Consider the following 27,726-nt stretch of genomic DNA (forward strand, 5'->3'; position numbering starts at 1 on the left):
GTTGCGCTTTCTGCAGTTTCTGATCGCTGCGGTCCCTGACCGCGGCGATCAGAAACTTTACTGTGGCAAAAATATATATTTATCACCCCCCCTGCACCTCTGAACGATTTTAGCCCGGTGGGAGGTGCAGGGGGGGGGGGGGGTTGCGGGCGGTGGGGGCGGTGCGGGAGGCGGGCGGTGCGGCAGGCGGGATTGCGATCCCCCGCCCGCCTCCTATTGAATAATCGTTGGTGTAGAGTGGGTATACCAGGGTGCCAGCAAGTGCTGGCACCCTGGTATAAACGGCTGACATCGGTGATGCGATGTCAGCCGTTTAACCCTTTCCATACAGCGGTCCGTACGGACCGCTGTATGGAAAAGGTTAACAGCTCAGGGAGCTCCCTCCCTCTCCGATCGGGGGGCTGCTGTGCCTTTGCAGCCCCCCGATGGAGAGGGAGAGAGCCCCCAGACAGCCCCCCGACAGATCCCCTCCTCACCCTTCCCCGTCTGCGAAGTTCTGAGCAGACGGGGAAGGTTCCCATGGCAACAGGACGCCTCTCAGGCGTCCTGCTGTCCATGGTGCTGAACAGATCTGTGCTGAAGGCATAGATCTGTTCAGTGTAAGTAAAATACAGTGCAGTACCCTATATAGAGTACAGTACTGTATTATACAGACATCAGACCCACTGGATCTTCAAGAACCAAGTGGGTCTGGGTCAAAAAAAAAGTGAAAAAAAAGTAAAAATCAAAAAACACATTTATCACTGATTAAAAATGAAAAAAATTAAATTCCCTACACATGTTTGGTATCGCCGCGTCCGTAACGACCTGATCTATAAAACGGTCATGTTACTTTACCCGAACGGTGAACGCCATAAAAATAAAAAATAAAAAACTATGATGAAATTGAAATTTTGCCCACCTTACTTCCCAAAAAAGGTAATAAAAGTGATCAAAAAAGTCGCATGTACGCCAAAATTGTAACAATCAAATCGTCATCTCATCCCGCAAAAAATGAGACCCTACTTAAGATAATCGCCCAAAAACTGAAAAAATTATGGCTCTTAGACTATGGAAACACTAAAACATGATTTTTTTGGTTTCAAAAATGAAATCATTGTGTAGAACTTACATAAATTAAAAAAAAGTATACATATTAGGTATCGCCGCGTCCGTATCGACCGGCTCTATAAAAATATCACATGAACTAACCCCTCAGGTGACCACCGTAAAAAAATAAAAATAAAAACGGTGTAAAAAAAGAAATTTTTTGTCATCTTACGTCACAAAAAGTGTAATAGCAAGCGATCAAAAAGTCATATGCACCCCAAAATAGTGCCAATCAAACCATCATCTCATCCCGCAAAAAATGAGACCCTACTTAAGATAATCGCCCAAAAACTGAAAAAATTATGGCTCTTAAGACTATGGAGACACAAAAACTTTTTTTTTGTTTTAAAAATGAAATCATTGGGTAAAACTTACATAAATTAAAAAAATTGTATACATATTAGGTATCGCCGCGTCCGTGACAACCTGCTCTATGAAATTACCACATGATCTAACCTGTCAGATGAATGTTGTAAATAACAAAAAAAAAAAGGTGCCAAAAAAGCTAATTCTTGTTACCTTGCCGCACAAAAAGTGTAATATAGAGCGACCAAAAATCATATGTACCCTAAACTAGTACCAACAATACTGCCACCCTATCCCGTAGTTTCTAAAATGGGGTCACTTTTCTGGAGTTTCTACTCTAGGGGTGCATCAGGGGGGCTTCAAATGGGACAAAAACAGTCCAGCAAAACCTGCCTTCCAAAAACCGTATGGCATTCCTTTCCTTCTGCGCCCTGCCGTGTGCCCATACAGCGGTTTACGACCACATATGGGGTGTTTCTGTAAACTACAGAATCAGGGCCATAAATAATGAGTTTTGTTTGGCTGTTAACCCTTGCTTTGTAACTGGAAAAAAAATATTAAAATGGAAAATCTGCCAAAAAAGTGAAATTTTGAAATTGTATCTCTATTTTCCATTAAATCTTGTGCAACACCTAAAGGGTTAACAAAGTTTGTAAAATCAGTTTTGAATACCTTGAGGGGTGTAGTTTCTTAGATGGGGTCACTTTTATGGAGTTTCTACTCTAGGGGTGCATCAGGGGGGCTTCAAATGGGACATGGTGTCAAAAAACCAGTCCAGCAAAATCTGTCTTCCAAAAACCAAACGGCGCACCTTTCACTCTACGCCCCGCTGTGTGGCCGTACAGTAGTTTACGGCCACATATGGGGTGTTTCTGTAAACGGCAGAGTCAGGGCAATAAAGATACAGTCTTGTTTGGCTGTTAACCCTTGCTTTGTTAGTGGAAAAAATGGGTTAAAATGGAAAATTAGGCAAAAAAATGAAATTCTCAAATTTCATCCCCATTTGCCAATAACTCTTGTGCAACACCTAAAGGGTTAACGAAGTTTGTAAAATCAGTTTTGAATACCTTGAGGGGTGTAGTTTCTTAGATGAGGTCATTTTTGGGTGGTTTCTATTATGTAAGCCTCGCAAAGTGACTTCAGACCTGAACTGGTCCCTAAAAATTGAGTTTTTGTAAATTTCAGAAAAATTTCAAGATTTGCTTCTAAACTTCTAAGCCTTATAACATCCCCAAAAAATAAAATATCATTCCCAAAACAATTCAAACATGAAGTAGACATATGGGGAATGTAAAGTCATCACAATTTTTGGGGGTATTACTATGTATTACAGAAGTAGAGAAACTGAAACTTTGAAATTTTCAAATTTTTCAAATTTTTTGGTAAATTAGGTATTATTTTGAGCAAAAAAAAATTTTTTTTTGACTTCATTTTACCAGTGTCATGAAGTACAATATGTGACGAAAAAACAATCTCAGAACGGCCTGGATAAGTCAAAGCGTTTTAAAGTTATCAGCACTTAAAGTGACACTGGTCAGATTTGCAAAAAATGGCCAAGTCCTTAAGGTGAAATAGGGCTGAGTCCTTAAGGGGTTAAAAAAAAAAAGGTTTTTATCTACAATACAAAAAAATAATATGTGAAAGGTGCTCTTAAAAAGGAGTATTCCCATCTCAATGATCCTATTTTAATTTGTTATAGAAGTGCCTGTGAGCATTTTTGCAATTATGTACCTTTAGAAAATCCCTACCTATCTTGGAAAAAATCTTTCAATCCTACCCCACTGTTTTCTTCTGGTATCCAATATATACGGCCACCGCTTGTGTGCCGATTCAGTGGGCCTGCGTAGAACACATTTTCTTCCCCTGCCGAGCCGCACATCGCTGTCTTGAACGTGCACGCCGCCACGCATGTGCCATGGTTACTTCTTCCTGGCCAGTATAGTAGAGCCGTGAACGCGCACACCGCCGCGCAATGGTGACTTCTTCCTGGCCGAATATAGCAGAGAGACGCGCATGCGCTGTATGCAGCGCAGCTCTGTACTATACTCGGCCAGGAAGACTCACCATTGCGCATGCGCAACTCTGTACTATGCTGGCCAGAAAGAAGTCACCATGGTGCATGCACGGCATGGTGCACATTCAAGACAGCGATGCGCGGCCCGGCCAAGCCTTCAATCAAGCTCACTAAGCCTGCCCAGCCTCACAAGCCGGAAACCATGGAAGTGAACAGCGCAGCTCGCAACAGGAGAGTATGAAATTGCTAGATGGGACAACCCCTTTAAGTTATTCGCAAAGTTGCGCGTGACTTCATTGAATAACTTCGGCAGTTGATTTTTTAAAGTGGAAAACCACTTTAAAACTTGAAACCGAACTTGGCTTCGGTTCTGACTAGTACCTGGTCTTTCATATGGATGGATTCAGAAAATAAAAGCTATGGCAGGAGACGTGTACAAAAATAGAATTACATGGTAGGTTGACCTTGTGAACACACATGGCGCAGTCTGCCAGGGTTATACAGAATGGGTTCCTGAGAAGAGGAACACTGTTTAAAGGGAGTCTGTCACCACATTTGAGCATATTAGACTGATCAAATAGCGTTATATGTGCCACCCAGAACTTAAAAACGGTACCTTTGTTGTATCTAATGGAGTTTTCTTTCAGCTAAAAATGAACTTTTAAGATTCTGTAAATGCGCCCTCTCAAGTGCCCAGGGCGGCGTCTCAATCGTCCGAGCCCCAGGCAGCACCTCCTCACCGGCTCATAACCCCGCTCTCCGTGTGCCTTTGCCCGCCCGTTTACTCTCCTCCTCTCTCCTTTTCCACTGCGCTACGAATTTGACCGCGCAGCCGCAGTGGAAAAGGAAAGAGGAGGAGAGTAAGGCTACTTTCACACTAGCATTCGGAGCGGATCCGTCTGATGTTTCATCAGACGGATCCGCTCCGATAATGCAGACGTTCGCATCCGTTCAGAACGGATGCGTCTGCATTAAAACTTAGAAAATTTTCTAAGTGTGAAAGTTGTCTGAGCGGATCCGTTCAGACTTTACATTGTAAGTCAATGGGGAACGGATCCGCTTGAAGATTGAGCCATATGGTGTCATCTTCAAGCGGATACGTCCCCATTGACTTACATTGTAAGTCTGGACGGATCCGCTCGCCTCCGCACGGCCAGGCGGACACCCGAGGTGTCCGCTCACTGAGCGGAGCGGAGGCTGAACGCTGGCAGGCGGATGCATTCTCAGTGGATCCGCCTCCACTGAGAATGCATTGGGGCCAGACCGATGCGTTCGGGGGCCGCTCGTGAGCCCCTTCAAACGGTGCGCACGAGCGGACACCCGAACGCTAGTGTGAAAGTAGCCTAAACTGGCTCAAATATGCTCAAATGTGGTGACAGACTCCCTTTAAAGATTTTTAAAAAAAATATATAAATAATGTATTGTTCTTGGCTAGTAAGGCCCAGTTCACACTTCAGCTATTTCCATCAGTTATTGTGAACCTGATGCGAGTCAAAAGGCACAGAACAGGTGCAGATCTTTAATCCTTATCTCTGTGTAGGCTCCACTACTGGTTTTGGCTCGCAATCACTGATGGAAATTACTGACCAAATAACTGAAGTGTGAACTCAGCCTTAGGCCTCATGCACACGACTGTTGTTGTGTTCCGTTCCGCAAAATGGGGTTCCGTTGTTCCGTGAACCGTTTTTGTTTCCGTGTGTATTCCTTTATTTTTGGAGGACCACCAGACATAAAGGAAAGTAAAAAAAAAGTCTAAGACAGGTTTGCCATGCAAATGATAGGGAAAAAATGTACGCGTACGACAATCTTGTGTGCCTCCGCGTTTTTTAGCGGTCCCATTGACTTGAATGGGTCCGCTAACCGTTTTCCACGAAAATAATAGGACAGGTTATATTTTTTTGACGGACTGGAACCACGGATCACGGACGGCAAATGGTGCATTAGCCGAGTTTTCAATGGACCCATATAAAGTCAATGGGTCCGCAGAAAATCACGAAAAACGGCACAACGGACGCGGAATAAAACAACGGTCGTGTGCATGAGGCCTTAGGCCTCATGCACACGACAGTGTTTTTTCACTGTCAGTGATTTGGCTTCAGTGGTCCGTGTCCGATTTTGCTTCAGTTGTGTTTCCTTGTGTCTTCCTTTTTTTTTTGTCCGACAGGGAAAAAAAAAAAAAAAAAAAGGAAGGTTAATGAAAAGTGCAATTTTATTGAACCAAGGTCTTGTAGAAAAAAAACGGACACGGATGACATACCAGTTGTGCATCAGTTTTTTTTGACGGACCCATTGACTTGTCAGTGGAAAACGGAGGACAGACCCATTCAAGAATAGGACCGGTTATATTTTTTTTGACGGACTGGAATCACGGATGCGGAGAAAAAAACGGAGGACTATCAGTTTTTTTTCACAGCTCCATAGAAATTAATGGGACCTCCGCTAAACTGAAAAGTGACGGAACGGACGCGGATCCACACAACGGTCATGTGCATGAGACCTAAGGCCTATTGCACACGACCTTATGGCTTTTTCGGTCCGTTTTTCACGGATCCGTTGTGTTTCCGTTCCGTTTTTCCGTATGGCATATATAGTATACAGTAATTACATAGAAAAAATTGGGCTGGGCATAACATTTTCAATAGATGGTTCCGCAAAAACGGATGCATTTCCGTATGGGTTCCGTTTTTTTTTGCGGACCCATTGATTTGAATGGAGCCACGGAACGTGATTTGCGGGCAATAGGACATGTTCTATCTTTCAACGGAACGGAAAAACGGAAATGGAATGCATACGGAGTACATTCCGTTTGTTTTTGCGGACCCATTGAAATGAATGGTTCCGTAAATGGACCGTATAAGGAATGCAAAAAACAGCCCGTAAACGAAAAAAAAAACAAAAAAAAATGGACACACTGTCAGTTTTTCATGGCCATTTTGCATCAGTGTGTTCATCCATTTTCTGGCTGTGTGTCCGTTTTTAATGTCCACTTTGCATCTGTTTTTCATGTCCGTTAAAAACGGACAAGAAAAATTTATGAATTTGATTGCCAGTTATTTATAGACCCACCCTTCTGAGAACACCCACAGGATGGTAGGCCCCCAGCTAAAATCATTTTTGTTGCTGCCCCCAGGTTTAATAATGCCCCCAATGTAGAGCCCCATCTTAAATAATGTCCCCCATAGTGTGTGTGTGTTTTTTTTTTTTAGGGTCCCCAGCTTTATAATGCCCCCCATAGAGTCCCACAGCCAAATCCCACAGTCCGCAAGCAAGTGGATGAGGTGAGGTTTTTTTTTAACCCCTAAATGGCTTGTGTACCCGTTTTTAATGGCCATTAGACGGGTGCACTCCTGTCAATTGGCTGTTAAAAACGATTCCATTGATTTCAATGTGGTCCGTTCGACATGTCCTATTTTTTGGACGGACGCTATTCACTGACCGTTAAAAGACCGGCCATGTGAATAGTCCCATGGACTTTCACTGGTGCTAAAAATGGGCGTGTGACGGCCGTTACTTAGACGGCCGTCACACAGAGTGAAGTTATGTACCCCAGAGGTCTTGTATGATTACATGGGGGACGCAAAGTGTAAAAAAATTATATATATATATATATATATATATATATATATATATATATATATATATATATATATATAAATAATGGTTTTATAAAAAATAAAAAAAAAAAGGTTAAAAATAGAAGAAAAAAAATAGACATAACTAGCATTTTTCGTGACGGCCGGCTCTATAAATATATCACTTTATCTATAAAATTGTTTTTTTGACACAATAAAACCACAGAGAGCTATGGGGAATGGATATTGCGGATGTGCTAGTGGCGATCTAGCAGCCCATGTCCTCCGCTCTATTCCCAAAATCCAGGTGACAGGTTCCCTTTAACTTTTATTACCTTTTTTTAGGGTGGTAACGGGAAAAAAGCAGTTTCATCATTGTTTTTCACACTTTGAATTTACGACGTTCACTGTGCGGCATAACTAGCATATTGCACTTATTTTCTGAGTCAGTACGATTATGGCGATACCAAATATGCGTAGTTTTATGTTTTTTACTACTTCGGCACACCAATAACATAATATATCTAGCCTGGGGAAGAGATTTATCTTCAAGATGGAATACCCTACCCCTAGGGATGAGTGAATCAATTTGTTTGTCAAATTGAGTTCTTCAGATGTAAGAATCTTTCCCTGCAGTTTGATTTGCTGATGTCCATACTGGAGCATCAACTGTGCATGCGCTGCTACAGTTTTGAGTAGCAGTGCATGAACGGACATTGCTCAATTACTGGAAGCAGAGCCTCTGCGCTTTCACCGCTACTAAGAAAAGCACGCAGTAGTGAGATTGTCAGCACTGGGCAAGATGTACGGCCCTGTCAATCAAGCTTCAGGAGGAACTTCTTCAGCAGCGGGAACAGCCCCTTGCAGCTGAAAACTCTATTTGATGAACAAATCGATTAGCTCATCCCTACCTACTCCTCTAATCCTCACAAACTTCGTTTGTGTGACCGGGATGGTGATAATTATAAATGTAACTATTTTTAACTAGAAAATGGACAAATCTACATCTTTCTGTTTATATAGGCCGCATACTCACACATCGGACCCACAGCACGAGTATGGGGCAGCATCCGTCCTGACCGTCCAGCACTGAGGGGGTCACATAGCATTATATTGCTTTATGATGCTATGTAACCCTTACAATTCTGGAATGTATTCGATAACATTGACATTATATCAGTGTTATACAATATATTCCAGAACTGTACAGATTTACATAGCATTATATTGATTTATGATGCTATGTGACCCCCTCAGTGCTGGGAGGTCAGGACGGGAGCTGCCGCATACTCACGCTGCGAGTCCGATGCGAAGAACTTGCTCATTTTGTTGTGCCTTTTCATAAGTGTAAACAGTTATATCTACTTATTTTTAGTTATAATGGGTATTCATTGCCTTTAAGAGCAATGTTGATTTATATTCACTGTTTTGTATGAATTTTCATGTAGGCCGAAGTAAGTCCATGGGAAGATTACTGTGCCGTTCAAAAAGCTAGTGTTATTGTAACAATATATTATACATTTAGACAGTTAGAAGATACACGGCACCTGCAGATTTAGAGGCCTCATTGTATTTCTTATCTGAACATGAATTCCACAGTGTGAGAATTGTCTAGATGTTCCTCAAAGTATACATTCATGTATCAAAGTTTGTCCCTCGGCTCTAAGACAAGGCCTCCAGATGTCAGAGGTGTGTAGTATTGAAAATATCAGGCATGTATGAGTTAACCCTTAATGGTATGATGCTTATACAACAGTGCCACCTAGATATGAGCAGTTAACACTACATCAGTAGCAAAAGTGCATTCTGGGTAGTATTATGACATCACGCTCCTTATCAATGCACACGCCCATCCAACAATGATTGGAAAGTTCCAAACTAGGAGGGTGTGTTCATCTGATAAGTTTTGGGTTAAGAAACCAGATACCTAAAAGGAAAGAGAGAAAGAGAGAGAGAGAGAGAAAGAGAGAGAGAAAAAGAGAGAGAAAGAGATCTCTGGAGAAACATTTGGATTATCGGGAAAAACTTTTGAGAGCTAACTGCCCCAAAACTCTGCACATCACTGGACCCTTGGGTAATGTATATATTTTTGTTTTATGTAGTATTGATCTAAATTAATTGGCTTGATATACTTAGCCAGATACCCGCTCATTTCTTGATTGAGTTTTTCGCATAATCCATTGATTGTATATCTCTCACAATTTTAAAGCCGTATTGCATAATATTCTTGTGTTGGTTGAGTAGTGTTTTGTTGGCACCATATAGTGGTGAATTCTGGGTACTGCATATCATTGTATATTATTGAAATTTACATTGATTAATTTTTGATTGTATTTTAAACTATTGTATAATAAACCATTTATATTTTTGCATAGACGCTTGTGCCCTGTTTTACTGATTGCACAAAATAATCAGGTTCTTGATTGAACTCTTTTGAGATGTTTATGTCCATCTCGCGGGTGAATATCGTTTGAACCATTTTTTTTTTGTCAGGAAAAAGAAGAATACACAAATGAATATGGATCAGAGAATAGTGACGTAATGGATGTTGAAGGTGGTTTTGCAATGTTTCCTGCTATATTTGCCGCTGGGACAGCAGGGACACCACTGCAGTTTTTCTGTACCATCTACAAGTAGTACATTAATATAATTTTTGCTTATACACTTAATGTAATGATCTACTATAAAGCACTGATCTTGCTTACTTGTGGACGGATGAAAGTTCTTGTTGTTGATAATGACACACAATCCCATTTCTGGATAGTCCATCTTATATGTGAATCGATGAGAAAATTTTGATGCTTGCTCTATTACTGCACCACCTTTTAGGTTTACACTGGAAAAGGGTAAGACAGCAATAAATAAAAGTATAACTATATAATAATAATAATAATAGTAATAATATTATATCACTTATATTTAGGCACACATGAATAAAAGAAATTCTTCAGTGCGGTTATTTCCCCTGTGCTTAGCCAAGATGAGGAAAGATGGAGCTTAAGTAAAGCTGAACCACTTCTCACTCTCAGATCAGCACATGCACATCTATGGAAGACAAAATCACTCTTCCCTGCAGCCATTCGCTCTGACTAACATAGGGTACTTCCAAGTGGGGGAACTCCTTTCAGGATTCCGAATATAAAACATAAGGCTATCGTAAGCTTCATTCATTTTTTAAAATAAGTCACTAAAATTACATCAGAAAAAACATCAACTGTTTTTATGCAACTGAAATGGCTGAGATTTGGCATACCATTAAAATAATATACAGCCTAATTTTACCATATTATGCGCGCCAGTTTTCTGGCATGAAAAAAATAAATAAATTCGCGAACTGTGTGTTTGCAACTCTTTCAATACCACTTGAGCAAAACATTTTGTGCAAGTGGTGATTTTCTGCTTCCTTTGCCGCTTTCTTGAAAGGGCTCTTTTTTTGCAGGATGAGGTGACATTTTAATTTTTAACATTTGGGGATACATACAACTTTTTTATCGCTTGATTTTATGACTTTTGGAGGCAAATGGCTGTTCTGTCACAATTTTTAATTTTTTTATGGCATTAACCTGATGGGGTAGCAAAAAGCTTGATGAGGAGAAAGGGGCTTTTTTTTTTTTTCTACACTTGAAACTTTTATTTTAGTATAAAACACCAGGAGACTTCAACTTTTAGAAGACATGAAATACAGAGAGGGCGAACAGGACAGACTGTTGTAATGGGGGGCTGTGGTAATGGAGACGGCATACAAGTGCTGCTGCTCATTGAGCACATCCTCAACCTCCTCTCTGTACTTCGTGTCTCCTCATGAACTCCATTCCTACAGAGATTCAGCTGAAGATCTTATCAGCTGTATTTAAGGATCATAATCCCTGACAAGTAGGAAAGGAGGATGAGGCAGCTCTTTAGCTCAGTGTTGTGAAGGAACATGTCCTCCTGTGTGATTAGGACAGGTTTTGTGTGTACTAATAGGACGGCGGCTATTTTATTATCCCTGAGGATTACTACCTAGACAAAGCAAGCCATTATAACTAATGACAGGTATTTTTAGAATATATTTATAATAAAGTAATATTTACCGTATTTTTCGCCCTATAAGACGCCCTCCCCCCCCCCCAAAAGTGGGGAAAAAATAGCAGTGCGTCTTATGGGGCAACAAATGCTGCGGCCATCGGATGTATCGGCTGAGAGGGAGGAGGGGCTGGGGGCCGGCATCTGGTTCTGTAATAGCAGCGGGGCCCGGTGCAGTCACTGTATTCTACTACACCGGGCCCCGCTCACAGTAGTATAATCATATCTAAACTGTAAGTATTGTTAAACTATTCAAATCATCTGAAATCCAGCGCTTGTAGTACTTACTACTAACTTCGTAGCAGTCAGGAGGCCGGGCGGGCGGCAGCGTAACTCACTACGCCATGCGCCTGCTCTGCCCACTTTATGAATGAAGCAGGCGGCGCAGGTGCGTGATGTAGTGAGTCACACTGCCAGCACCCACCCGGCCTCCTGGCTGCTACGAAGTTAGTAGTAAGTACTACAAGCGCTGGATTTCAGATGATTTGAATAGTTTAACAATACCTACAAGTTAAATATGATTATACTACAGTGAGCGGGGCCCGGTGTAGTAGAAGATGCCCCCATAGCAGTGTCATGCCATCCACAGATGCCCCCATAACATAGCCATCCACAGATGCCCCCATAGTAGTGTCATGCACACACCACCATTAGTTAAAGGGATTCTGTCATCAGGTTTGGGGCTAGAGAGATACGGACATGCACGGCTAGATCGCCGCTAGCATGTCTGCAATATATGTGTCCTATAGGGCTGTGTGGTTTTAATTTCTTTAAAAAAGGATTTTATAGATATGCAAATGAGTGTTGAATGTGTCCAAGGGGCTGCACTAACCTTACTTGTGCCCAGCCACGCCCGCCTGTGAAGGAGCCCAGCACTGCCTATGTCTCACATCTGGTATCGCCGTACTCAGGAGAAGTTGGGCAATGTGTTTTGGGGTGTCATTTTACATATACCCATGCTGGGTGAGAGAAATATCTCAGTCAAATGCCAACTTTGTATTAAAAAAAAATAAATGGGAAAAGTTGTCTTTTGCCAAGATATTTCTCTCACCCAGCATGGGTATATGTAAAAAAACAAACAAAAAAAAACAACAAAAAAACACATTGCCCTACTTCTTCTGAGTACGGCTATACCAGATGTGTGACACTTTTTTGCAGCCTAGGTGGGCAAATGGGCCCACATTCCAAAGAGCACCTTTCGGATTTCACAGGGCATTTTTTTTTTTTTTTTTTTTACACATTTTGATTTCAAGCTACTTCTCACACATTAGGGCCCCTAAAATGCCAGGGCAGTATAACTACCCCACAAGTGACCCCATTTTGGAAAGAAGACGTCCCAAGGTATTTTGTGATGGGCATAGTGAGTTCATGGAAGTTTTTATTTTTTGTCACAAGTTAGTGGAATATGAGACTTTGTAAGAAAAAAAAACAAAAAAAAAGAAAAACATCATTTTCCACTAACTTGTGCCAAAAAAAAAAATAATTCTAGGAACTCGCCATGCCCCTCACGGAATACCTTGGGGTGTCTTCTTTCCAAAATGGGGTCACTTGTGGGGTAGTTATACTGCCCTGGCATTTTAGGGGCCCTAATGTGCGAGAAGTAGTTTGAAATCAAAATGTGTAAAAAATGCCCTGTGAAATCCGAAAGGTGCTCTTTGGAATGTGGGCCCATTTGCCCACCTAGGCTGCAAAAAAAAGTGTCACACATCTGGTATCGCCGTACTCAGGAGAAGTAGGGCAATGTGTTTTGTGGTGTCTTTTTACATATACCCATGCAGGGTGAGAGAAATATCTCGGCAAAAGACAACTTTTCCCATTTTTTTATACAAAGTTGGCATTTGACCAAGATATTTATCTCACCCAGCATGGGTATATGTAAAATGACACCCCAAAACACATTCCCCAATTTCTCCTGAGTACGGCGATACCACATGTGTGACACTTTTTTGCAGCCTAGATGCGCCAAGGGGTCCAAATTCCTTTTAGGAGGGCATTTTTAGACATTTGGATCCCAGACTTCTTCTCACGCTTTAGGGCCCCTAAAATGCCAGGGCAGTATAAATATCCCACATGTGACCCCATTTTGGAAAGAAGACACCCCAAGGTATTCAATGAGGGGCATGGCGAGTTCATAGAAAAAAAATTTGGGCACAAGTTAGCGGAAATTAATTTTTTTTGGTTTTTTTTCTCACAAAGTCTCCCTTTCCGCTAACTTGGGACAAAAATGTCAATCTTTCATGGACTCAATATGCCCCTCAGCGAATACCTTGGGGTGTCTTCTTTCCAAAATGGGGTCATTTGTGGGGTGTTTGTACTGCCCTGGCATTTGAGGGTCTCCACAATCATTACATGTATGACCAGCATTAGGAGTTTCTGCTATTCTCCTTATATTGAGCATACGGGTAATGAGATTTTTTTTTTTCCGTTCAGCCTCTGGGCTGGAAGAAAAAATGAACGGCACAGATTTCTTCATTCGCATCGATCAATGTGGATGAAAAAATCTCTGCCAAAAAAAAAAAAAAAAGGAGGGGAAAGGCATCTGCCATGACATAGGAGCTCCACCCAACATCCAAACCCACTTAGCTCGTATGCCCTGGCAAACCCGATTTCTGCATTCACATCAATCGATGTGAATGAATAAATCATTGCTGGGATTTTTTATTTTTTTTTATATACAAAGTGTTTGCCAAAGTATATGAACACCGCCTCCCCCTCAGCTCATAAGCCTCAGCAAACGTATCTTTTACTGCAGAGGAGAAATCTCGTCTTGCAGCGCTGCATACACCGACTTTTGTGTAATCTGACAGCAGCGCAATGCTTCTGTCAGAATGCACATCAGTGCTGCAGCTAGTCGATCGGTTGGTCCACCTGGAAGGTAAAAAAAAAAAAAAAAAAAAAAAAAAACCAGGCCGCAACGCAATAAATTTATTAACTTTATAATAACATTTGAACGGAACATATAAACTTTATTTAACTTTTTGAACAGAACGTTAACTTTTTTGCTTACCGGTGATTTTTTATTACCTTTATAGGACAAACCTCTCCTTCCCCATGGGACAATGTGCAAAGCGTAAATCGCCCAAAGATGTGGCGAAGTACATTATGCACTTTGTCCCAGGTGAAAGGAGAGGTTTGCAGCAGCTGTGAGTGAAAGGGCCCTAATAGCCCTGTGTGCCTGTCCTGTGAGATGCAATCCCTATGCTAAGTGTACCTGTGTGTGGTACTTCCGGAAACACTCCCCTAAGCATAGGGCAGGGTGGTCAGGGCAGTCAGGACAGAAATAGCGGGTGTCACGCCTTATTCCACTCCTGCTACAGACACGACATCTTTTTCGGGGTGACGGTTGGATTGAGGTACCAGCAACGACATTGGGGAAATGTCGCTCGTGTAGACGGCTCACTACACTGGTGGATGGGGCCCATGGAACCTCCTGGATACAGGAGGTTCTCGATGATCTCTTCCTGAAATTTGAGGAAGGATCCTGTTCTCCCAGCCTTACTGTAGAGAACAAAACTATTATATGCAGCCAATTGAATCAAATATACAGACACCTTCTTATACCAGCGTCTGGTGCGTCGGGAAACTAAATAAGGAGCCAACATCTGATCATTGAAGTCCACCCCTCCCATGAGCGCATTATAGTCGTGGACTGAGATGGGCTTTTCAATGACACTGGTTGCCCGTTCTATTTGTATTGTCGTGTCTGCGTGAATGGAGGAGAGCATGTAAACGTCACGCTTGTCTCTCCATTTCACCGCGAGCAGTTCTTCGTTACACAAGGCAGCCCTCTCCCCACCTTGCAAGACGGGTGGTAACGAGCCGTTGGGGGAAGCCCCGGCGACTAGGTCGCGCGGTGCCACAGCAGCCAATCTGTTCTAGGAACAAATGCCTGAAGAGGGGCACACTTGTGTAAAAATTGTCCACATAAAGATGGTACCCCTTGCCAAATAAGGGTGACACCAAGTCCCAGACTGTCTTCCCACTGCTCCCCGGGTAGTCAGGGCAACCGACTGGCTCCAGGGTCTGATCTTTACCCTCATAGATCCGAAATTTGTGGGTATAGCCTGTGGCCCTTTCACAGAGCTTATACAATTTGACCCCATACCGGGCACGCTAGCTTGGGATGTATTGTTTGAAGCCAAGGTGCCCGGTAAAATGTATAAGGGACTCGTCTACGCAGATGTTTTGCTCAGGGGTATACAAATCTGCAAATTTGTTGTTGAAGTGGTCTATGAGGGGCCGAATTTTGTGGAGCCGGTCAAAAGCTGGGTGGCCTCTGGGACGGGAGGTGGTGTTGTCGTCGCTAAAGTGCAGGAAACGCAGGATGGTCTCAAATCGTGTCCTGGACATAGCAGCAGAGAATATGGGCATGTGATGAATTGGGTTCATGGACCAATATGACCGCAATTCATGCTTTTTGGTTAGACCCATGTTGAGGAGAAGGCCCAGAAACATTTTAATTTCGGAAACTTGGACTGGTTTCCACCGGAAAGACTGGGCGTAAAAGCTTCCCGGGTTGGCGGCTATAAATTGAGTGGCATACCGATTTGTTTCTGCCACGACTAAGTCCAAGAGCTCCGCAGTCAAGAACAGCTCAAAAAATCCCAGTGCCGATCCGATCTGAGCTGTCTCAACCCGAACTCCAGACTGGGCTGTGAAAGGGGGAACTACAGGTGCGGCTGAAGTTGGGGACTGCCAATCAGGGTTTGCCAGCACCTCAGGGACTCTAGGGGCTCTACGGGCCTGTCTGTGCGGTGGCTGCGACGGGGTAACTATTGCACGTGCCACCGTACCAGCTTCAACTGTCCTTCTGGTGCTCGCCACTTCACCATGTTGTACGGCAGTGCTGGTACTAGGTCCAGGATGGGCTGCACTGCTGGTGTATGCCTCACCATGTAATCCGACAGCGCCAGCCCCACTCTGCTGCCCTTGAAGCGGATCCTGCGCAACCTGTGGTCTAGCAACACGGGGCCTGGTACGCCTGGTGCTATCAGGGACCTCAACCTCCTCGTCCGAACTTTGGGTCAGACAGCCACTGCTTTCTACAGGTTCATATTCTGACCTGCTGGATTCGTCAGATGAGGGTTCCCATTCCTCATCCGACTGGGTCAGAAGCCTGTAGGCCTCTTCAGAAGAATACCCCGTTTGACATTTGGATTACAAAATTTAGGGGTATTCCCTGAGACTACCCAAGAAAAAAAAGCAAGCCTGTCTTACAAATGGGAGGCTAGCAAAGTACCGGAGGCCGCTGCGATTGATAAAAAAATATCAAAACTGATTTTTTTATCGCCGCAGCGCTTGTAAAGTGATTGTGCAGTGATAAATAATAAATGTTGTCACTGCAGCAGGGCGGGTGTGGGTGAACGCACGTGTGGGCGACCGATCAGGCCTAATCGGGCAAACACTGCGTTTTGGGTGGAGGGCGAACTAAGGTGACACTAATACTATTATAGATCTGACTGTGCTCAGTTCTGATCACTTACAGATACTATAAAAGTACAAAAACTGATTATCGATACGCTAATCAGCGAATCAGTGACTGCGGTGCGGTGGGCTGGGCGCTAAAAGATCGCTAACTACCTAACGAAGGGGCCTAAAACTATCCTAAAACTATCAGTCAATACCAGTGAAAAAAAAAATGTGACAGTTTACACTGATCACTTTTTTCCCTTTCACTAGGTGATTGACAGGGGCGATCAAGGGGTTAATTGGGGTGATGGGGGGTGATCTGGGGCTAAGTGTAGTGTTTGGCGGCTACTCACTGTGATGTGTGCTCCTCTGCTGGGACCAACCGACGAAAAGGACCAGCAGAGGAGCACAGAAGCCATTTAACACCTTATATTTATAAATATAAGGTGTTATATGGCTTCTGATTCGGTTTTTTTTAAATCGCCAGCCTGCCAGCAACGATCATTGGCTGGCAGGCTGGTCATGAAATTGTTCTTTAACTTTTGCCGGCCCGCAATGCGCATGCGCGGGCCGGCTCAGACCGAAATCTCGCGTCACGTGAGATCGCACGGATGCGTCCAGGAGGAATGAATCGACTGCCGCCAGGACGCATCCGTGCCTTAGGCGGTCGGGAAGCGGTTAAAAACCCACCAAAAGCACACCTTTTGGTTCAAATTTTTTTTTTTCTTATTTTCCTCCTTAAGAACCTAGATGCGTCTTATGGGCGAAAAATATGGTAAGTATTTTCATTTTCTTAATTCCCAGAGAACCCCTTTAAAGAACAGACTGTTCACTTTCTGCCTAATAATTTCCCTTCCCTTGGCAAGAACTACTATAAATAGATTGATGTTATAAATGTTACATATCAGTGGTTTTAATGCTATGAGGCCTTAGGTGGCATGTATTAAATAGACATATAGATAAAGGTTCAAATAATTCTAATTAAACAAAGGTATTAGGATATAATGAACATATCACACAACACTTACCTCTTGCTAGATATATAGGGTCCGGCGTCAGTATGGTCATCTGTGTGGGCGCCATTCTGGGTGTCTGCCATTCTGCCTCTTCTTTCTTTTAAGCCTATAAAAGCAATCATATGACTGTTTTAGACACTAGTCTGTAATATGTTCCTATGCTTCTGGTATGGCTCTGTTCAGTATTATTATTAAAGCACCAGTCATTCCATAGCGCTGTACAAATGAGAAGAGGTATACATACATAATACAGACAATTGCAATAATCATAAACAAGACGAGTTACGAACTGGTACAGAAGGAGAGAGGGCCCTGCCCGTGAGGGCTTACAATCTACATGATAGTATGTGCTGTAAGGCTTATTCTACACACTGCTGCAGCGTCTTCTATTCTGCTGTAAGTTACGCTGTAGTGATTGGGGAAACTGTGACCGGAGGCACAGAAGTGAATCGAGACTGTTCACACATTCAGGCACTGCCTCTGTAAATAATAAAAGCTTCCTTTCCTAAAGCACAGAAGAAAATGAGCATGCAACCATGAATTATTGACTCCAGGTCACACAGCAGAGCCTGCACTCAACGATGACTTCATCTTTGTGAGGTAATGTGCCTAACAAGTCCTCGCCTGCCTCCAGGGGGAGTGATCTCATTGTATTATATTTACTCACTTCTCCTCCGAGGATTGTGGGGGGAAATTTATCAGGAGTGGAATATTTGGAGTCTGTGTTGTAATACTTTGTGCCACATTTATCAAAAGTCACAGGTTGCTTGATAAATTTGGCTGGTCCTTAAACCTAACACTTCTGTCTAGAAAAGCTACTTTAGTTTTCCTACTCCACCCTCCTCCTGGAGTAAGATTGCGACTTTTTTTAAAAGTCGCAATGATAAATCTGGAGTGAAACTCCTTAACATAGCTGATCACACCCACTTTTCCATCCACATTACAAAACTGGAGTGAGTGGTGTAAAAATGCAAAAAGTCGCAAAAGCCCTATTTTGCGACTTTTTGATGCCAGAATTCTGGAGTGAAGTTATGATAAATCAGGGCCTATGTGCCTCCCACTGCACCTCAGCTGTTAGCACAGAACTGCTGTTAAGGCATTGTTCAAATGCATCGATATATTCAGATGCCCAACATAAAATGTAGAAAAACTATATCTGTCCATGATCAAAAATATAGATGGACATAAAATATATACTGTGAAATAAGCCATCAAAATACTGAACATATACAGAGAAAACGTCAGGACAGCTGCAGTTCTAGGGCTTTTCCGAATGTGTCATCAGGAAATTACCCATTGTTTACATCCCATTTTTTGTTAACCCCTTCAGGACCCTGCCATATATTTTACCTTAAAGGGGTTATCCCACCTTCTCATTTCCATGCCGTGGCTGCTCTCTCATGTTCGAGAAACTGCTCAGTCAGGGGGCGTTTACTGACTCTGCCTCCTTGTTTGGCGTGCGCGCAGGAAATCATTCGCTCAGCTGCAGCAGCTACAAGTGCAGGAGAACTAACAAGCGCGCAGGCGCAGAGAGTTCTCTGCAAAAAAAAAAAAAAAACACAGGACGAACTAAAGGAATCCACCGCGCAGGCGCGAAAATGCGCAAGCCCGAGTCAGGTCGGGCTGCGTAAAAGAAGGCTACAAAAGAAGGTCAAATACATAAGAAGGGAGGACGAATCTCTAATAACTTCTAATGGGTAAGTTGATACTGGTGTCAAAAACTACACAATTAGGCAGACTTCAAAAGATGGAATAACCCCTTTAAGGACCAAGACATTTTAGCAAATCTGTCATGTGTCACTTTATGTGGTGATAACTTTAAAACGCTTTTACTTATCCAGGCCATTCTGAGATTGCTTTCTCGTCACATATTTTTGATCTATCCTCTGGATAGATCATCAGCATCTGATCTGCAGGGGTCCGACACCCGGGACCCCCGACGATCAGCTGTTTGAGAAGGCAGCGGCGCTCCAGCAGCGCCATGACCTTCTCACCGTTTACCGCCGGCCCAGTGACATCACGACTAGTATCACTGGCCTGGGCGGGGCTAAGCTCTGTTCACTTGAATGGAACTTAGCTGTGCCCAGGCCAGTTGATACTCCTGGAGCGCAGCTGCCTTCTCAAACAGCTGATCGGCAGAGGTGCCGGGTGTCAGACCCCCAACGATCAGATATTGATGACAGATCATTAATATAAGTCCAGGAAAACCACTTTAATATGGCCTGCAGCGACTGGCTACCACAGTCAAGTGATGTCACTATGAAGGCTAAATCAGACATGTCATAGCCACAGGGGCCCAATCTAGAGATCGGTGCATATCCCAGACATTTAGATCATATCTTAAGGAAATACCATAAAAGTCTATAATCAGCATAATTCCTTAAAGTCCTGTGGTATGCATGTATGAATGGCGCTTAACCCCTTCCCACACCATGACTAATTGTAATGTAAATGTGATCATGCTACTGTGTCCACACGATCATCTTCGGCTTTAACCACCTCCCGACCGCCTAACGCACGGATGCGTCCGGAAGGTGGTTGATTCATTCCTCCTGGACGCATCCGTGCGTCATCTCGCGAGACGCGAGATTTCGGGCATTGCCGGCCCGCGCATGCGCATCGCGGGCCGGCAAAAGTTAAAGAACAATTTCGTCACCAGCCTGCCAGCAACGATCATTGGCTGGCAGGCTGGCGATTTTCAAAAAATCCAATCACAAGCCATATAACAGATCATATTAGTAAATATGATCTGTGATATGGCTTCTCTGCTCCTCTGCTGGTCCTTTTCGTCGGTTGGATCCAGCAGAGGAGCAGACTGAACTGTGAGTACACCAAACACTACACCTTAGCCCCAGATCACCCCCCTGCACCCCAATTAACCCTTTGATCGCCCCTGTCAATCACTAGTGAAAGGAAAAAAAGTGATCAGTGTAAACTGTCACTTTTTTTTTTTCACTGGTATTGGCTGTTAGGTTTTAGGGATAGTTTAGGCCCCTTGGTTAGGTAGTTAGCATCAGTTAGCGCCCAGCCCACCGCACCGCAGTCACTTTTATTCGCTGATTAGCGTATCGCTAATCAGCATTTGTACTTTTATAGTATCTGTAAGTGATCAAAACTGATCACGGTCAGATCTATAATTGTATTAGTGTCACCTTAGCTCGCCCTCCACCCAAAACGCAGTGTTTGCCCGATCAGGCCTGATCGGTCGCCCACACGTGCGTTCACCCACGCCCGCCCCACCGCAGTGACAAAAAATTATTATTTTTTGATCACTGCACATTCACTTTACACGCACTGCGGCGATAAAAAAAACGCAGACGCCTTTCCCCTCCTTTTCCTTTTTTTGGCAGAGATTTTTTCATCCACATTGATCGATGCGAATGAAGAAATCTGTGCCGTTCATTTTTTCTTTCAGCCCAGAGGCTGAACGGAAAAAAAAAATCTCATTACCCGTATGCTCAATATAAGGGTCCATTCACACGTCCGTTTTTTCTTTCCTGATCTGTTCCGTTTTTTCAGGAACAGATCAGGACCAGATCTGGACCCATTCATTTTCAATGGGTCCTGGAAAAAAATCGGACAGCACAATGTGTGCTGTCCGTTTCCGTTGTTCCGTTCCGCATGTCCGTTTAAATATAAAACATGTCCTATTCTTGTCCTGAAAAATCGGATCCTGGACCAATACAAAGTCAATGGATCCGCAAAAAACGGAAGACATTCGTATGTCATTACGTATGTCATCCGTTTTATGCGGATTCCGTTCCTGGAAATTAGGCTTCCTCCCCAGTATTAAATGTGCCCCCCTCCCTCTATATTCATTGGTGGCCAGTGCGGCAGTGCGGATTCCCAGTAAGTTTTCTACAGATCTGATTTTTCACTTCGTGAAAAACTCAGATCCGACAGTATATTCTAACACAGAGGCGTTCCCATGGTGATGGGGACGCTTCTAGTTAGAATATACTGAGAACGGTGTACATGACTGCCCCCTGCTGCCTGGCAGCACCCGATCTCTTACAGGGGGCTGTGATCTGCACAATTAACCCCTCAGGTGCTGCGCCTGAGGGGTTAATTGTGCATATCATAGCCCCCTATAAGAGATCAGGGGCTGCCAGGCAGCAGGGGGCAGACCCCCCCTCCCTCTCCAGTATTAAATTTGCCCAGTGCGGTCTCACCTCTCCCCCCCCCCCCCCCCAATCATTGGTGGCCAGTGCGGATTCCCAGTATTAATAAATGTGCCCAGTGCGGTCTCACCTCCCCCCCCCCCCCATCATCGGTGGCAGTGCGGATTCCCAGTATTAATAAATGTGCCCAGTGCGGACTCACCTCCCCCCCCCCCCCCCCCCCCCCATCATTGGTGGCAGCGGAGAGTACCGATCGGAGTCCCAGTTTAAATCGCTGGGGCTCCGATCGGTTACCATGGCAGCCAAGACGCTATTGCAGTCTTGGCTGCCATGGTTACTTAGCAATAAATACAAGCATTATACTTACCTGCGACTGCGAGCTGCGATGTGTGTCCGGCCGGGAGCTCCTCCTACTGGTAAGTGACAGGTCTGTGCTAAAAGCAATGCGCCGCACAGACCTTTCACTTACAAGTAGGAGGAGCTCCCGGCCGGTCAGACATCGCAGCTCGCAGTCGCAGGTAAGTATAATGCTTGTATTTATTGCTAAGTAACCATGGCAGCCAAGACTGCAATAGCGTCTTTGCTGCCATGGTAACCGATCGGGGCCCCAGCGATTTAAACTGGGACTCCGATCGGTACTCTCCGCTGCCACCAATGATGGGGGGGGGGGGGGGGGGGGGGGGGAGAGGTGAGACCGCACTGGGCACATTTATTAATACTGGGAATCCGCACTGCCACCAATGATGGGGGGGGGGGGGGGACCGCACTGGGCACATTTATTAATACTGGGAATCCGCACTGGCCACCGATGATGGGGGGGGGGGGGGGGGGGGAGAGGTGAGGCCGCACTGGGCACATTTAATACTGGGGAGGGAGGGGGGTCTGCCCCCTCCTGCCTGGCAGCACCTGATTGTGCGGATCACAGCCCCCTGTAAGAGATCGGGTGCTGCCAGGCAGCAGTCATGGACACCGTTCTCAGTATATTCTAACTAGAAGCGTCCCCATCACCATGGGAACGCCTCTGTGTTAGAATATACTGTCGGATTTGAGTTTTCACATGTTTCCGTTTTTTGCGGATCCGCAAAAAACGGATGACATACGGAAACATTTTCAGGAACAACGGATCCGCAAAAAACGGACCGAAAATCGGGATGTAGAAAAATACGGACGTGTGAATGTAGCCTAAGGAGAATAGCAGAAACTCCTAATGCTGGGCATACATGTAATGATTGCGGAGACCCTCAAATGCCAGGGCAGTACAAACACCCCACATATAACACCATTTTGGAAAGAAGACACCCCAAGGTATTCGCTGAGGGGCATATTGAGTCCATGAAAGATTGAAATTTTTGTCCCAAGTTAGCGGAAAGGGAGACTTTGTGAGAAAAAAAAAAAAAATCAAAAAAATCAATTTCCGCTAACTTGTGCCAAAATTTTTTTTTTTCTATGAACTCGCCATGCCCTTCATTGAATACCTTGGGGTGTCTTCTTTCCAAAATAGGGTCACATGTGGGGTATTTATACTGCCCTGGCATTTTAGGGGCCCCAAAGCGTGAGAAGAAGTCTGGTATCCAAATGTCTAAAAATGCCCTCCTAAAAGGAATTTGGCACCTTTGCCCACCTAGGCTGCAAAAAAGTGTCACACATGTGGTATCTCCGTATTCAGGAGAAGTTGGGGAATGTGTTTTGGGGTGTCATTTTACATATACCCATGCTGGGTGAGATAAATATCTTGGTCAAATGCCAACTTTGTATAAAAAAAATGGGAAAAGTTGTCTTTTGCCAAGATATTTCTCTCACCCAGCATGGGTATATGTAAAATGACACCACAAAACACATTCCCCAACGTCTCCTGAATACGGAGATACCACGTGTGACACTTTTTTGCAGCCTAGGTGGGCAAAGGGGCCCACATTCCAAAGAGCACCTTTCGGATTTCACAGGTCATTTACCTACTTACCACACATTAGGGCCCCTGGAAAATGCCAGGGCAGTATAACTACCCCACAAGTGACCCCATTTTGGAAAGAAGACACCCCAAGGTATTCCGTGAGGGGCATGGCAAGTTCCTAGAATTTTTTATTTTTTGTCACAAGTTAGTGGAAAATGATGATTTTTTTTTTTTTTCATACAAAGTCTCATATTCCACTAACTTGTGACAAAAAATAAAAACTTCCATGAACTCGCCATGCCCATCAGCGAATACCTTGGGGTCTCTTCTTTCCAAAATGGGGTCACTTGTGGGGTAGTTATACTGCCCTGGCATTCTAGGGGCCCAAATGTGTGGTAAGGAGTTTGAAATCAAATTCTGTAAAAAATGACCAGTGAAATCCGAAAGGTGCTCTTTGGAATATGGGCCCCTTTGCCCACCTAGGCTGCAAAAAAGTGTCACACATCTGGTATCTCCGTATTCAGTAGAAGTTGGGGAATGTGTTTTGGGGTGTCATTTTACATATACCCATGCTGGGTGAGAGAAATATCTTGGCAAAAGACAACTTTTCCCATTTTTTTTTATAAAAAGTTGGCATTTGACCAAGATATTTATCTCACCCAGCATGGGTATATGTAAAAAGACACCCCAAAACACATTCCCCAACTTCTACTGAATACGGAGATACCAGATGTGTGACACTTTTTTGCAGCCTAGGTGGGCAAAGGGGCCCATATTCCAAAGAGCACCTTTCGGATTTCACTGGTCATTTTTTACAGAATTTGATTTCAAACTCCTTACCACACATTTGGGCCCCTAGAATGCCAGGGCAGTATAACTACCCCACAAGTGACCCCATTTTGGAAAGAAGAGACCCCAAGGTATTCGCTGATGGGCATAGTGAGTTCATAGAACTTTTTATTTTTTGTCACAAGTTAGTGGAATATGAGACTTTGTAAGAAAAAAAAAAAAAAAAATCATCATTTTCCGCTAACTTGTGACAAAAAATAAAAAGTTCTATGAACTCACTATGCCCATCAGCGAATACCTTAGGGTGTGTACTTTCCGAAATGGGGTCATTTGTGGAGTGTTTGTACTGTCTGGCCATTGTAGAACCTCAGGAAACATGACAGGTGCTCAGAAAGTCAGAGCTGCTTCAAAAAGCGGAAATTCACATTTTTGTACCATAGTTTGTAAACGCTATAACTTTTACCCAAACCATTTTTTTTTTACCCAAACATTTTTTTTTTATCAAAGACATGTAGAACAATAAATTTAGAGCAAAATTTATATATGGATCTCGTTTTTTTTGCAAAATTTTACAACTGAAAGTGAAAAAAGTCATTTTTTTGCAAAAAAATCGTTAAATTTCGATTAATAACAAAAAAAGTAAAAATGTCAGCAGCAATGAAATACCACCAAATGAAAGCTCTATTAGTGAGAAGAAAAGGAGGTAAAATTTATTTGGGTGGTAAGTTGCATGACCGAGCAATAAACGGTGAAAGTAGTGTAGGTCAGAAGTGTAAAAAGTGGCCTGGTCTTTCAGGGTGTTTAAGCACTGGGGGCTGAGGTGGTTAATACACAGCCACACTCCCAATGCAGCTGTAAGAGGAGAGAAATGACCCCTGACTGCGCCAATCACCGCTGAGGCTGGTGTCACATTGTAGACGTCCTGCTGCCTGTCCCATGCATAGTACTGTACTATACTGCAGGTCTAAACATGAGAGTCCCTTTATGTTCCAAAAAAAAAAAAAAGTCTAAATTCTGTTATGACAAAAAAACAAAAACAGAAAGAAAAAAAAAAAGACATTTTTTTGCGTAGTTTCGATGGCCTAAAATGGCTTGGTCCTAAAGCACATGACTAGGGGCAGAGCAGGAGAGATAGAGAGATAGCAGCTGCTGGGACACTTGCTCAGTAGCAGCCAAAATATGTAGACAGCTGACGGGACAGAGCGATGACAGTCTGAGGGGCCATTCACGTGTCACATTTCTTGTAGCACATCATCTTAATTATTAATCATACTCAGTACATAGTACAGAAAATACATCTGAAGTGTGACCATTTACATTTTACTATTCAATAAATTATCAGTTACGTATGGACGGACTTTCACAAAAGCTAAAAAAATAAATACAAAGCCAAATTGTACACCTTACTGCTTGGTGATGGATCATGTGATTGGACCATGTGATCTGACGTCACCACAGGTCCTTTAGCCGGCAGCTCATGATTAAAGAAGTAAGAAGAGAACGGCAGCTACGCGATCAAGAGGAGAAGGTGAGTTAATTATTTTTTAGCCCTCAATTGACCACCTACTAACTAAGCATTCTGTATTAAAGAATGCTATTATTTTCCCTTTTAACCATGTTATAAGGGAAAATAATACAGTGAATAGACTGTCATCTTAGCAACCATGCGTGAAAATCGCACCGCATCCGCACTTGATTGCGGATGCTTGCGATTTTCACACAGCCCCATTCACTTCTATGGGGTCTGCGTTGCGTGATAAACGCACAATATAGAGCATGCTGCGATTTTCACGCAACGCATAAGTGATGCGTGAAAATCACAGCTCATGTGCACAGCCCCATAGAAATGAATGGGTCCAGATTCAGTGCGGGTGCAATGCGTTCACCTCCCGCATTGCACCCGCGTGCAAATCTCGCCCGTGTGAACTCAGCCTAAGTCTCCTCACACTGATTAAAGTGCTCTCTCCCTAAGGAGAGTTAGTTCCCCTCTAATTAGAATCAGACATTATGAAGTACACAACAGTTTCTTTCTAACAAAGCTAGAACCAGCCCTGTACCTCACATGGATCCAGAGATCTCCTCATTCATTGCTCTGCTAGATTTATAGCAGGCTGACAGCTCAGGGGGAGTGTCTTTTCTGCTGCAGGTCAGGGGGCGTGTCCATGCTCTGCCTATCACAGCTCAGGAGGCAGTTGAAGGATGAAACTGAGCATGTGCGGCCTTCTCAGTGAGCAGGACAAAAAACAAACAACAACAAAAAAAAAAGAAAACAGCAGGTGGCGCTATACAGATACATTTTATTGAATAGATCAGTGGCTATGCAAAATTTTTTAATTACATGCAATTACAAAAGTATTCTGATCCAGGGGCTGGTTTGAAGACTGTAGAATATTTTTCATGGGACAACCGCTTTAACTGAAAAAAGCCCCAATCGTGAAGAAGAGGTACATCTATACTATTTCCATACTAATTCCTTCCTTCATTCTTCTGATGTAACTGCATTGAGAAGGATAGTTTTTATTACATTTATTAAAATGTATTGGCTCCATGGAGCCAAACGTCATCTCGATCGGGACTTTAGTGAATTCCTACTGTATTCACATCTGTGTATTTAAAAACAATTTAAAAATCGGAATCTGAAGCTAGCTTTGGTACCGAGGTACCCGCCAGGACCAAAGCCGAATTTGGATTCCTATTTTCTGATTCTAAATTATAATTCCTATTTTATCATTATAATGCAGGTAGGCATACCAAAGTCATTTACCAAAGTCGCGCAGACAACGTTTGACTCCATGGAGCCAATATATTTTATTGCTGTACGGAAACAGCATTAACATCAAAGTATTTGAACCAATCAACTTCAGATCAATGATCTGAAGCTCGATTTGCTCAAGCCTAAAACCTGCATTAGCGTTCTGTCCTGCTGTGGAATGTCCAGGTATTGACACTTTTCGTCCCCAGAAGCGAACACGGAGGTGTCTTTATGGCGTGGACTTTTTTTTTTGCAGAAAATTGTGCCACGTGTGAGTGCACACTAAGAGCCTGACTTGCAAGGCTTGTGACTGTTTACACTTTGGACGAGCGAGATGGGATATCTGTCATCGTCAGCTTGGTCACAATGTGTATAAAAAAACAATCCACACCCTGCATGCACGGGCCCAAGGGACCTGACCTGACAAGAATACGTCACCAGGGCTGTACACACACAGCGGCAGGGCATTCACACTACAGCAGCCTAGGTCACGTATACATGAAGAGTGACCTCCGTTTCAAAGAAATCAAGGCTGGGACACCGGAAAAACAAGTCCTACAAACAGCAGGACATTCATCTACTCTATGCACACAGACACCTGTATGGAGCTGAATGCAGGACAGAGCAGGAGGCGCTGCATTACTATATAGCCAAAGACACCATACTAAAGAAAGTAAGTGGCCACAGCTACACAGCAATTTA

At 43.6% G+C, this 27,726-nt stretch overlaps 1 protein-coding gene across 1 annotated transcript in view; it reads right to left on the reverse strand.

Annotated features, from left to right (window-relative positions):
* LOC120990143 (caspase-3-like) overlaps positions 1-27,726 on the reverse strand; it is a 43,054-nt gene that overhangs the window by 13,038 nt on the left and 2,290 nt on the right. The window contains exons 2-3 of the mRNA XM_040418724.1: positions 17,484-17,577; positions 9,687-9,817 (exon numbers count right to left, since the gene is read on the reverse strand). Coding sequence (XP_040274658.1) covers positions 9,687-9,817; positions 17,484-17,554 — 202 coding nt within the window. The 5' untranslated portion in view covers positions 17,555-17,577. The remainder of the gene's footprint in view (positions 1-9,686; positions 9,818-17,483; positions 17,578-27,726) is intronic.

The sequence above is a fragment of the Bufo bufo genome, chromosome 2 (genome assembly GCF_905171765.1).
Source record: "Bufo bufo chromosome 2, aBufBuf1.1, whole genome shotgun sequence".
NCBI lineage: Eukaryota > Metazoa > Chordata > Amphibia > Anura > Bufonidae > Bufo > Bufo bufo.